Source organism: Aythya fuligula, chromosome 8 (assembly GCF_009819795.1).
Source record: "Aythya fuligula isolate bAytFul2 chromosome 8, bAytFul2.pri, whole genome shotgun sequence".
Lineage (NCBI taxonomy): Eukaryota > Metazoa > Chordata > Aves > Anseriformes > Anatidae > Aythya > Aythya fuligula.
The window spans coordinates 15,496,256-15,509,605 of record NC_045566.1 but is presented as its reverse complement, the minus strand read 5'-3'; the positions used below and the strand labels follow the sequence as shown (position 1 = coordinate 15,509,605).

The window sequence follows — 13,350 nt, the reverse complement described above, 5'->3', positions numbered from 1 at the left end:
CTTTGTCTCCTCAGTGCCTTCCCCCATCAGACCCTGTGAAAAGCACTTTAAGAAAAGGCAGGTGTAAGATGTGTAAATACTCAGATCTTTACGAAAATTCAATAGGAAACAAATTCTTGTAGTTCTCCACTGCCATTTGCTATAATGCAGTGGCCCCAAACATCTGTTCTCAAGTTTCAATTTACTTGATTTACCAGGTGTTTCACATGGTTAATAATGGCAACTCACAAATTTACAATAGTCACATAAGGCAGTTACATAAATACAATTATGTCAAGCTCACTGCATCTTTCTCAACCAGACTACACATCACATTTTTCTTCTTTTCCTCTTAACATAATAAAGGATGATGACAACATTTCTGTAAAGAGAATCCCTGGACAACATTCTAGTATTAAAGTCATAGAGGTCACTGAAGTGCATTTCTGTAATGTCCAACAGTTAACTCAACCAGGAAGTATATGTGATTTTTGATTATTATTATTATTTTTTTTTTTTACTTCACACAACAGAATGGGTGGAAAGAAAAAAAAAAGAAAAAAGAAAAAAAAAAAACACAAAAAACCCTAAAACCAAAAACCCACTTTGAACACGTTACTTTAAACCTTTTGGTCCAAATACATAAAATAAGCAGTATTTACAGCATCTTACTCTTTTTGTAAATGCAATGCTTTAAAACACATTATAAAGCACCTTATTAAAAATATTCTACAGGTAAAAGTCTCAAAGTAGTAGGAAAACCCTAACCATACCACAGCTCACTAATGGAGTCATAATATGGATTCACCAATACCTCAGCTTACAATTACTACAAAGAATCCATGGAGAAACTTTATATTGACTTTACTATTTTTATACCACTGTAAGCATCAACTAGAACTGCAGACAATACCAACTTTCTTTGTAGTTTTCCCAACCTCAGTCAGGGGTAGTGTGAATAAAAAAACAAAAGAACCCCTCCCCCCCACTGCTCTGATTCTTTAACTTTTTACAATATTAATTTGAAAATGATGTTGTTTTAACACTAATGATTAGTTGTAATTTTTTAATAAAACCACATATATAAATATGGGCAATTCCAGCAGCAGCATTTCTCAGCAGAACATGATTAACCATCCCAAATAATATCATGTGACATGATTCACAAAAACAAAGCACAGATGTCAACCAGTTATTAACACTACTCATATAGTATACAACCAAAATTTCCATGTTGAAAGCTGGGAAAAATGACTTCCTCTTCACAGAAGTATAAACAAAAATAAATTGCTCTGAAAATTAAAAAGAGCATTAACAGAAGCATTTTTTGTTTACATTTTCAACTAGAACTGCTGTGTGTTAATTGCTCCAAATTAAAGTGTAGATTTCTTCAGGTAAAGGGTATTAACTCCCACTGAATGTAGTTAGATAAAAGAAATGAAACTTTTGCTTCTGGATTACCAACATGGTTAGTTGGTATCCAACACCCTGGAGGTGATCCACAGCCCACTTTTCTCAGATCTATAGAGAAATGTCTTGGAGGTCTACAGGCAATCTAGTTTCCATGGCTGAGGACTGTGATGATGATGTGACAAAAGATTTAGGTCCATAAATCTACCAGTATTATGTTCTTAGTTTGATTTAGGGTAAATCTTTTCATAGAAAAAGTTTTGAGCCAGAATATACAATTCTCCATCTTTTTCCCGAACTGCATGTGCTCTGACGAACTGAAATTGCTCCAGTGCAAATTCATAGAACTCATTTTCCATTTTCCAGATTTCAGACTGTTGTAGCTTGGCAATAGTTTCTTTTGTGGGAAGTTTTTTCTCAGTTGTTTTCCTAAGATGAGACTTCTTTCCTAAATGCAAAATGAAAGCAATAGCTTCACTTTAACGTTCACGTGATGAAAAAATGTATACAGTCCTTTTATTTACAGAGTTTTCACACTCTCAGCACGCCGATAGCATTTGAAGTGACACAACTTAATCCAGAATTTATTAACGCAACATGTTGGGCTGGAAAATCGCAGTCTCTCACTAAATGTTAATGAATTTTGCAACAGTTCTTTCAATTCTTTCTTCTTACTCTAATAAAATCAAGGAATGAACATTTCATTTAAGGAACAAGATTACTCCACATAATGTACTTGGAGCACGATTAGTCTTTCAGAATTAATTATTTAGATGTTAATAAGGTATCTAATGTTAAGAGTTTTATAAACTGCAGAGCCAGAGACTTAGGTAATGAGACAAAGATGACCAAAATGCTGAAAATATTTTCCTTAAGAAGTGCTCTCTGCTGTTTTATATTAAATTTGTCAATAGTACTTATCTAGGGCTTGATGCATCAGTTCCATTTCTACCATTTGCAGATAGAAGCCCTACTAAGAAGGATCTCTAAGAAGGATCTTTTCCTCATCATAAGTTGCATGGCCAGCTCACAGAAAGTGATCTACCTGTATAGCAAAAATCTTACTATGACTCCAGAAGTACTTGGACCTTTGTATCCCAAGTAAACCAACAGTTTGTGGAAACAAGATAATCTTGGAGAGGGAACACTTTCATATAGGCAGAAAGAAATAAACTCACAGTGAACCTAAATCTCAAATACTGTGTGAAGGACAGTGGTCTATGTGCTGGAAAAGGTACAGACAAAGGAAACAAAGCAAATCACAGGTGTAAAACAGTTTCCACAGAAGAAAGAACTCAGGTTAGAATTTTTCAGTCCCACCACCGTAGTAAAATAAAAATAATTAAAAACAAAATAAAAAAAAATATAAGGTGAAAATAATATATATAAGGTGAAAATAATGTGGGCCATAAAACTTGGAAAAGACTGAGTACTACTGTTCTCAGATCCTTCATAAAGGAATGGGGGTCCTCAAACGGAACTACATGATAGGTTCAAAGCACAAGTAGGTTTTGTCATATTAAAAAAACTGTAGGTTTTTTCAGCTTAACTGTGGAACTTCTGTCACTTGTGGCAAGTTTGAGAATTTTTTAAAAGTCAGTTGATGGACTAAAAACTCTCCAAAGAAATAAAAGTTATCCTTCAAAGTGCATTTTACTCATTCTTCGGAACTGAAGATAACCTGTAGCGATGACTATCATTCACTTGTCCTGTTCTTACACACTTTCGCTGACGTTTGCTGATGACCACTGCCAGATACCACACACTGAGCTTTAAGTATCTAATTAGGTATTCACGAGCCGTATGGATCTTCAGTCTGACCAAGAAATCCTATGATACACACTGTGTAACAGGAGTCGGAGTTCTCCAAAAAAAACATCATTACACTCCCTGTTTCTGAATACCATGTGTAGCATTTTTAAGTTAACTTTCCCACAGTTATTGAGATATCATTTTGCTCGCTCTGTCCTGACATTCCTTAATGAACAATTTGCCATATTGGGCCAGAATTTCCAGGTTATCCACAGGAGGTCTTCAAAACTTCTTCTGCATGATCTGTGACTGAGTTTAAGAATGTCTGAACTAAAGAATAATTACTGAAGTTTTTGAAATCACTGTGATAAAAGCAAATTTAAGGAAGCCATCTGAACAAAAAAATGTTTCAATTTTCTTGTTTAAAACTCATTTTTCTTCCCCTTTGTCATTTGAAGATCTAAATTTTGATTTTGAACACAGGTGCAGACAAGATGAGTTTTTTTTTTCCTTTTTGTTTTAAAAAGAAAACCCAGTCAAATCATAACTGATTTTACACAGATAATAAGGTTGCATCAAGAACAGAATTTCAGCAGAACTTCTGAGGAAATATAATCTGCTAATACCAACTACTTAATGTAACTGAAGCCCCTGCAAGCCTTTTCAAAAATATTCTGACAAACACCTGCTGCAATTTCCTAAGCATATATTTTGAGCTTTCTGTGATTTGCAAATGTAGCATACCTACACAACTGCCTTTAGCCCAGTCTTCAACATTTACAGTTTGTGTAAGACACTTGGGTAGCCCTCAAAAATTTGTATGGAGAGTTTTCTTGGAAGAGTTTCTCTTTTCTGTAAGGATATCAGTCAACGGAGAGGCAAGCTTGGTAGAGACTCAAAACTATTCATCTGGGTTTAAATAATTCACATAAAAAAGAGTGATAAGAACATGAATGGGATATGGAAATCAACTATTTAAATACCTGTCCGGTACAGTTCTGTGGCACCCCTGAAGAACCGGGGCAAAGCTGCCTCCAATAACATGATGAAGTCTTCAAGCTCTTCAGTAACTCCCACTAGGAAGTATTCATTAATCAGGTTGTACTTGGCTTGTTCCAAAGCCCATCTACTTCCCACATTCCTAAAATGGCAAATAACAATTACAGCAAGCTCTGATGTCAGCCAACAATCCTTGGTCCCTAGGTGGAGATCACTTCAAGGACATTTGTATAGGAAAGGCAAGATTCACTTCAAATTATAACGATTTCTATCTTCATTTCCCTTTCCAGTTTCTCTTACCTGTGTTCATACCTAAAACATCATACCTATCATACCTAAAATTTCACTTCGCTAGTTGTTTTGAATAATAACTTACTATTTAAACAGCATATATATATATATAGTCAGGTTATATATATATATATATGGTTCTGGTAAGAACGCACCTTCCCTTTTACATTGTTCAAGCATAATTCTGTATTAGAAAGTCATTGCAGTTAATGGGAGGATTTCCCATTGAACAACAAAGAAAAAATTAAACTAGCATTTTCCTTCTTTCTATAGATCTAGACAGGGTGAAAACATAGGCTCAGATGTATTTTTCTCTGCTTGTTCAGCTGTATGGCCAAGAGGCACTGAAAGAGAAGTTCCCAAGTGACCATTTGCTTTGCTTATGCTTAAATTAATTCCATTTGGATGAACAGTACCTGTGACAAACTAAAATAATTCCCCTTGATTTCACTCAGAATCCATCATATTATTTGTGTGTTTTTGTTTGTTTTAATTTTATTATCATTTTCTCTTTTACATACTACTTGAATGTGATTGTTTTATGTGACTAACCATTTTTCCAAATTTGGTTTTGCTAAACAGTTCTTTAAAGCCTGTGCCATTGTTATAAAACAAGATGCATTGACAGATGGACACTATTTGCATTTGTTTCTACTATATATCATTGACTACTGAAGTCTGATAAACGTTTAAGTAGATAAATTTATCCAGATCTCAAATACTTCATTCTCAAAAAAAAAAACAAAAAGCACAACCAAACAACTCCAGGATCTTGAACAAAATACCTCCACTCAGAAGAACATATATTGTAACCTGACATAAAGGAAAAATTTAAAGATCCTAAATCTACAAATAATTTTTTAAAACAAAATTAAGTTTTTCCTCAGAACACTGCTGATACAGTATCCTAACATACTGCTTGTTTAAAGGACTCCAATACTGCTTCAGTAAAAAGCATTTTGAGGCGCCTTCAAAGAAAATATGTAATAAGAAGAATTAGTAAAGTACCTGCTGCTACACTTCATCCAGTCCCCCAGCTGTACTACATATTCAAATTCGTTACAATTAAATTTCAGCGATGATATACTTGACTAAGAACTTAAGCCACATTTATCTCCCTACCAGCACTCGGAGCTGTGGCCACAGAAGAACGGAATTTGAAGCCAAAGTTTCTCCGGAGCACAGTCTGAGCCTCCAGCTGCCACACATTCATCGAAGGTCTGAAACAAAGACAAACGGAACTGAGCTTTACAGTTGGGTATGAGTATCACCCATCTCGACCTGCTCAGTTGCTAAATGTAGCGGGGACACAAAATCACAAGACATGATGTGAAAGAATGAAAATAATGTCTTCAAGTCTTGCTATGACAATATTTTATTGGGAGGACCTACTTGTCTAAATCAAACTAGTATTCAGAAAACCTTTTATAAATAGAGGTAATCAACAACTGGGTCCTACTTGTGCCCCCTGACAAAGGTGCTATGTCAAAACTAGCAGAACCAGTCAAGAAGTGTTGGTATTGTCATTTTTCCCCTCACGCGAGAAGTTACTACAGATACAGAGTCAAATGTCATTGGGACTTGTGCAATACTGGAACAGCTGGATCTTTAGAGCACAGAATACCGTGCCTTTTGTGTTTTAGATTGAAATCTGTTCTATTACATTTTAAATATTATGACAAAGAACTGTTGTTTCAGAGGCAATCAGAAGTGAAACAAGTTGTTCACTGGGTAACAGAATATTCCAAACAGCATGGACAGACAGCTGTAGCCACACAGAATTTCAATTACAGCAACAGTTACAATAAAAAATCCATTAGCATTGTAAAGAACGTGCAAGTATTTTACCCAGCCACCATAAAATGAGTAATTATGGTATTTTTAATCAACATATGACCTCCTTACCTAGATTTATTTTGAGGTAAAGATCCTGAGATAACCCGAAAAACTTCATGGTATCAGCCCAACACAGGAATTAACCTGTAGTCTTGTTCTGCATTGCACTTTGTGTTTCAAATAGCTGATACATGTTACACATCACACATGAATGCACAGCTTAACAAGGTAAACATGGACATTGCTTTCCTAGGTATGCTTTCTCTAGAAAAATTTCCAAGGTATGCTTTCTCCAGAGAAATTCTAGTGTGATCTACCATGATTATTTCATAGCATCAACATCACCTCGAAATTAAATCGTTTAAATGCACCTCCTAACTTATGAATGTATATACTAAGTATGAACTGGCACCTGTCAAAAGAAAGACTTTGCTTATACCTGGAGGTTATTTTATAGTTAAAGTGTGTAAGAAAGGAAATAATTTTTAAATTAAGATGAAATAGGAGAAGTCCCCTTCCCCACTTCCTTTTCCACACATACTTTGACTGCCCCATACAGAAACTTTACCTTAAGAAACATTTTACAGACTCTGTTATTGGAGCTGAACTATAACTTTTGAAGTACAGGGGCACAGAAAGAAAATGAACTCCCCCATGTACATTGTGATCATAACATCATAAACAGAAAATTATTAATGCAATGCATTAATGCATTACATAAATAGGAAAGAATTTCAAATTCTTCCAGTAAGTTAGAAGTTAAAGCACAGTCTAACCAAGCAGTAGTACTGTGCATTTTGGTTTAATGTTTCCCAGTGACTGTTTACCAAGTCTGTCCAGAATATAATTAAAACCTAAAACAACACTTTTAGATTCATTCTTTTTTGTAAATATTAAGTTCTATAAATGGCTTGGACTCAGCAGCATGCTGAGCCTTCTACCCCACTCATCTCTATCAGGAAGAAGTTCCACTGACCAAATTATGCTTTTCATGAAAAGGAACAGAGTAGGTTATCACAGAATCACAGAATTATCTAGGTTGGAAGAGACCTCAAGATCATCGAGTCCAACCTCTGACCTAACACTAAGAGTCCTCCACTAAACCATTTTGCTAAGTTCAACATCTAAACATCTTTTAAAGACCTCCAGGGATGGTGACTCCACCACTTCCTTGGGCAGCCCATTCCAATGCCTCACAACCCTCTCAGTAAAGAAGTTCTTCCTAATATCCAACCTAAAACACCCCTAGCGCAACTTTAGCCCGTTTCCCCTCGTCCTGTCACCAGGCACGTGGGAGAATAGACCAACCCACACCTCGCTACAGCCTCCTTTAATGTACTTATACAGAGCGATAAGGTCGCCCCTGAGCCTCCTTTTCTCCAGGCTGAACAAACCCAGCTCCCTCAGCCGCTCCTCGTAGGACTTGTTCTCCAGACCCCTCACCAGCTTCGTCGCCCTTCTCTGGACTCGCTCAAGCACCTCCATGTCCTTCTTGTAGCAAGGGGCCCAAAACTGAACACAGTACTTGAGATACGGCCTCACCAGAGCCGAGTACAGGGGGATGATCACTTCCCTAGACCTGCTGGCCACACTGCTTCTTATGCAAGCCAGGATGCTGTTGGCCTTCTTGGCCACCTGAGCACACTGCTGGCTCATATTCAGCCGACTATCCACCAATACTCCCAGGTCCTTCTCTGCCTGGCAGCTCTCCAACCATTCTTCTCCCAGCCTGTAGCTCTGCTTGGGGTTATTGTGCCCCAGGTGCAGGACCCGGCACTTGGCCTTGTTGAACTTCATGCAGTTGACCTCAGCCCATCGGTGCAGCCTATCCAGATCCTCCTGCAGAACTTTCCTACCCTCAAGCAGATCGACACACGCACCTAACTTGGTGTCCATCTGTGAACTTCCTGAGGTTGCATTCGATCCCCTCATCCGGATCATCAATAAAGATATTAAAGAGGACCGGCCCCAGTACCAAGCCCTGGGGAACGCCACTAGTGACCGGCCTCCAACTGGACTTGGCTCCATTCACCACAACTCTTTGGGCCCGGCTATCCAGCCAGTTTTTAACCCAAAGAAGCATACGCCAGTCCAGGCCACGAGCAGACAGTTTCTTGAGGAGAATGCTGTGGGAAACGGTGTCAAAAGCCTTGCTGAAGTCAAGGTAGACCACATCCATTGCCTTTCCCTCATCCACCAAGCGTGTCACTGTCATAGACGGAGATCAGGTTCGTCAAGCAGGACCTGCCTTTCATAAACCCATGCTGACTGGGCCTGATCACCTGGTTGCCCTTTAAGTGCTGCGTGATGACACTCAAGATAATCTGCTCCATGAGTTTCCCTGGCACTGAGGTCAAACTGACAGGCCTATAGTTTCCCGGGTCTGCCCTCCGGCCCTTCTTGTAGATGGGTGTCACGTTTGCTAGCTGCCAGTTGACTGGGACCTCCCCAGATAGCCAGGACTGTTGATAAATGATAGAAAGCGGCTTGGCCAGCTCCTCTGCCAGTTCTCTCAGTATCCTCAGGTGGATCCCATCCAGCCCCATCAACTTGCATACATCCAAGTGCTGTAGCAGGTTGCCAACCATTTCCTCATGGATAGTGAGGGTCACATTCTGCTCCCCATCCCCTTCCACCAGTTCAGGGTACTAGGTACCCAGAGAGTAACTGGTTTTGCCGCTAAAGACTGAGGCAAAGAAGGCACCTCCGCCTTTTCCTCATCTTTCGTAACTAAGTTCCCCCCTGCATCCAGTAAAGGCTGGAGATTCTCCTTTTGCATTAATGTATTTGTAAAAACATTTTTTGTTGTCTTTGACAGCAGTAGCCAGATTGAGATGAGCTTTGGCCTTTCTAATTTTATCCCTGCACTGCCTCGCAACATCCTTATAGTCAGCACAAGTGGCCCGCCCTCTTTTCCAAAGATTGTAAACCCTCTTTTTCCTGCTAAGCTCAAGCCACAACTCTCTGTTGAGCCAGGCTGGTCTTCCTCCCCACCAGCTCGTCTTTGGGCACGTGGGGTCAGACCACTCCTGCACCATTAAGATTTCTTTCTTGAAGAGCGCCCAGCCTTCCTGGACTCCTCTGCCCTTCAGAACCGCCTCCCAAGGGACTCTACCAACCAGTGTCCTGAACAGTTCAAAGTCAGCCCTCTGGAAGTCCAATACAGCGGTTTTACTGGTCCCCTTCCTGACTTCTCCAAGAATGGACAACTCTACCATTTCATGGTCACTCTGCCCAAGACAGTTTCCAACCACTGCATCTCCCACCAGTCCTTCTCTGTTTGTGAAGAGAAGGTCTAGTGAGGCACCTCCCCTGGTAGGCTCACTAACCAGCTGTGTCAGGAAGCTATCTTCCACACTCTCCAGAAACCTCCTAGACTGCTTTATCTGGGCTGTGTTGTGCTTCCAGGATACGTCTGAGAAGTTGAAGTCCCCCACGAGAACAAGTGCTGACTATTTCACAACTTTTGTCAGCTGCCTGTAGAACTCCTCATCAGTCTCCTCATCCTGGTTCAGCGGTCTATAACCCCCACCAGGATACTTGCCTTGTTGGCCTTCCCGCTGATCCTAACCCATAGGGACTCAACCTTATAATTCCCAGCCTCAAGTTCCGCAACATCAAAACTCTCTCTGATACAGAGAGCCACACCACCACCCCTTCCATGCTGCCTGTCCCTTCTGAAGAGCCTATAGCCAGACACTGCAGCACTCCAGTCATGAGAGTGATCCCACCACGTTTCTGTGATAGCAGTCAAGTCGTAGCCTGCCTGCCGGACAATGGCTTCCAGCTCCTCCTGTTTGTTACCCATGCTGCGTGCATTAGTGTAGATGCACTTCAGTCGGGCCATTGCCTTCTCTCCCAGCCTTGCCATTGCTACCCCTGGCACAGCTCCAACAAGCCTTGTTTCAGCCCTGTCCCCCTTCTTACCTAGTTTAAAGCCCTCTCAATGAGCCCCGCCAACTCCTGGCCCAGGATCCATTTTCCCCTTAGAGATAGGGACCCGTCTGCAGCCATTAGGCCGGATGCCGAGTAAAGTGCCCCACAGTCAAAAAAAAAACAAAATTTCTGTGTTGGCACCAGCCTCTGAGCCACGTGTTTATCAGGTGGGCTTTCCGTGTCCTCTCTGTACCTCTCCCTGCCACCGTAGGGATGGACAAAAACATCACCTGTACTCCCACTCCATCCACTAACCATCCCTGTCCCTTAAAGTCCCATTTGATGGTCTTCAGGTTTCTCTCTTCAGTGTCATTAAAAGAAGGTAATAGTCAGAGGGGCGAACCAGGTTGGGAAGCTTTCTGGCAATGTCCCTGACCCTGGCCTCAGGGAGGCAGCAGACTTCCCTACGGGTAGGGTCAGGCCAACAAATAGGTCCCTCTGTTCCCCTGAGAAGGGAGTCACCCACAACAATCACCCTTCTTTCTGTCCTGGTGGAGACAGTCCTGAGGTGTGGAGTCGACGTCCTCGCCCTAGGCATCCTTCTGGGTAGACTTTCTACCTGTTCCTCAGCTACTGGTCTTTCAAGCTTCAGGGCCTCAAACCTGTTGCGTAAGGGCACCTGGGAAGGTGGGGCCGGTGGGGGAGGGCATCGCCTGCGATGTCGAGCAGGGACCTGTTTCCATTCCTCCTCAACTCCTAGGTCCCCTGCCTCTGCCCAACAGCAACAGGCAGGGGGTCCACCCCCATCTGGGGTGTCTCACCCTGGTGCCTGTCCTTCAGTTCCACAAGTCTATCTCCCACTCACACTCCCTGATATCCCTCAACCTCTCAACCTCCTCCTTGAGTTCTGCCATCAGGCGGACCAGGTTGTCCTCCTGCTCGCACCTGACGCACACAGTCTCTCTGCCCCCCACAGGTGGTAGCGACAGGCTCAGGCACTCCCTGCACCCGGAAACCTGAACTGCTGCAGTTTTGAGCGGGCAGTCGGTCTGGGTGTGAACAGACTTCCTAGAGAGCGCACTGTGCCTGGTGTGCACCATTGCAGCTGAGCTAGCGGTAGACCACTGTTGGAGGAGGTGTTCGGATGGATGGGGGGAATCCTCTGCCCTTCCTGCTCGCCATGCCTGCGCAAACTGCCGTGCTAGCTGCTGTGCCACTCCTTTCTGACGCGCCACACCCTGTTTGCCCGTCGTATTAACAGCCGTGCTAACTGCCGCGCCACTCTCTTCTGACGTGCCACGCCCTGTTTGCCCATCCTGTTAACTGCCCCGCCCTCCCTTCTGACGTGCCACGCCCTGTTTGCCCGTCCTGTTAACTGTCATGCTAACTGCCGCGCCACTCCCTTCTCACGCGCCACGCCCTGTTTGGCTGTTCTGTTAACTGCCCCGCCCTCCTATCTGTTGTGCCACGCCCTGTTAACTGCCGCGCCACTCCCTTCTGACGTGCCACGCCCTGTTTGCCAGTCCTGGTCGCCTGCGCTCCCTAGGGGCAGCTTTTGAACAGCTGGGGAGGGGGCGCTGCTGGCTCCGCCTACGCCTTGTTCTCGCCTCGTTCACCTCCCTCACGAGGGCTGCCGGGTCCTGGGGGCTCCCCCGAGTGGGCTGGGTGCCGGAGAAATTAGCACGGCCTGTCCAATCCCCCACTCCGCTGCAGAACGCGTCTGCCCCGGAGACGATCGCCTCGGAAAGTAGTGAGTTATGGTATGGTATGGACTGGATCCTAGGTCTCTTTTTAAAAATGCTTTAACAATACCATAACATCAAATCATCTCCCTAAGTCTTTTAAAACATGATATAATTTACTGTTCTGCTTGAAGCGTTCCTCTGTCTGTGCTGTAGGATGCCTGGACAAACTGAAATGCAGTAGCAGAAGATGGCGCCAAAACCTCAGTAACAGAGGAAGGTAAGTGATGTGTAACAAGATCAGTGCTAGAAGAGTAATTAGCAGCAGAAAAATAAATAAATAAATAAAATAAAAAAGAAGAATGGTCCCTACCCAGGATTTAAAAAAAAAAACAAAAACAGCATTTGCTTGGGGTAGTGTAGAAAGTATGCAAAATGATTAGTTACATTTTCTGGTGGTTATGGTGTTTATAGACATATGCACTAAGATGTAACCAACGTGATTTTTCCTTAGCTCATTACAAAAAAAAAAAAAAAAGCCTCATTTAAAAACTATTGCCATTGAAAGCTTAAAAATGGTTTGGCCCTGTAAAGTATAATCCATGTCCACCCCACCCCCCACATTTAAAAAAAAAAAAAAAGCTGTAGTCTTATAAACTATATTAATCTATTTATTAATCTATTTAATACCTTATTTTCCTTCCTGATTTGAAGAAAGTCCAAAGCAAAAGCAACACGCTCTGATGAATGTCTTACTGTAAACCATTATAGTGGATGTACAGATTTTTTTTCTGAATAACCTTATGAGCCCTAAATGAGGTTATAGTTCTGAGGCTGTAATAGCAACCAAGATTTGAATGAGCTTACCTGAACTACTCTCATAGCCTTCTAAGACAGATGGAAGAAGTAGAGAAATATGATTCATATTCCACAGCTTTCAAGAAGACTCTATATATTTTCATTGTAATATTTACATTAAAATAATACATGAATTGAGTTTCTAGTGATAAATAAGATAAATGTGAAGGCCAAGTCATCAGCAGTTCCACAGCTTTTGGTGGAAAATGTATCTAGCTTAATTTTCAGCAAGAAGAGTATACTTAGTGTGATACTTGCAACACTAAAAACAATAATTTAATTTTAAACAGATTGCAACATAAAGCTAACTTATAGGGTTACAAAGAACACAGTCAATGTTACATTCTGGTCCAGTACTTACACCAACGGGAGATTATAACTTACAAAGCCACCACCATCACTAATGACTATACAAGAACTTGTATTCAGCTTTTATCAGTACATATTTCTTAAATTGTTTTCATATTAACTTTGGTAAGAACAACACATAGAGCAAAGTGTACTTTACCTTCTTATCTCCCTGTTTTCGCCTTCGTAGGCCTGGTCTGTAATCATCTCCAAAGCGCAGAAAGTAATAATAAGAAACTAGTCGTTCTATAGGATCTCTTATGACATTTATGTAAATTGGTTTCTTTTTAACACCAAATCTAAAGTAAAAGAGGAAAAA

The 13,350-nt window shown here is 41.5% G+C and overlaps 1 protein-coding gene across 1 annotated transcript in view; it reads right to left on the bottom strand.

Moving 5' to 3' along the window:
• Positions 1-569: 569 nt before the first annotated feature.
• Positions 570-13,350, bottom strand: part of HS2ST1 (heparan sulfate 2-O-sulfotransferase 1) — an 80,103-nt gene continuing 67,322 nt past the window's right edge. Inside the window, exons 4-7 of the mRNA XM_032192621.1 lie at positions 13,192-13,330; positions 5,554-5,651; positions 4,125-4,282; positions 570-1,837 (exon numbers count right to left, since the gene is read on the bottom strand). Coding sequence (XP_032048512.1) covers positions 1,611-1,837; positions 4,125-4,282; positions 5,554-5,651; positions 13,192-13,330 — 622 coding nt within the window. The 3' untranslated portion in view covers positions 570-1,610. The remainder of the gene's footprint in view (positions 1,838-4,124; positions 4,283-5,553; positions 5,652-13,191; positions 13,331-13,350) is intronic.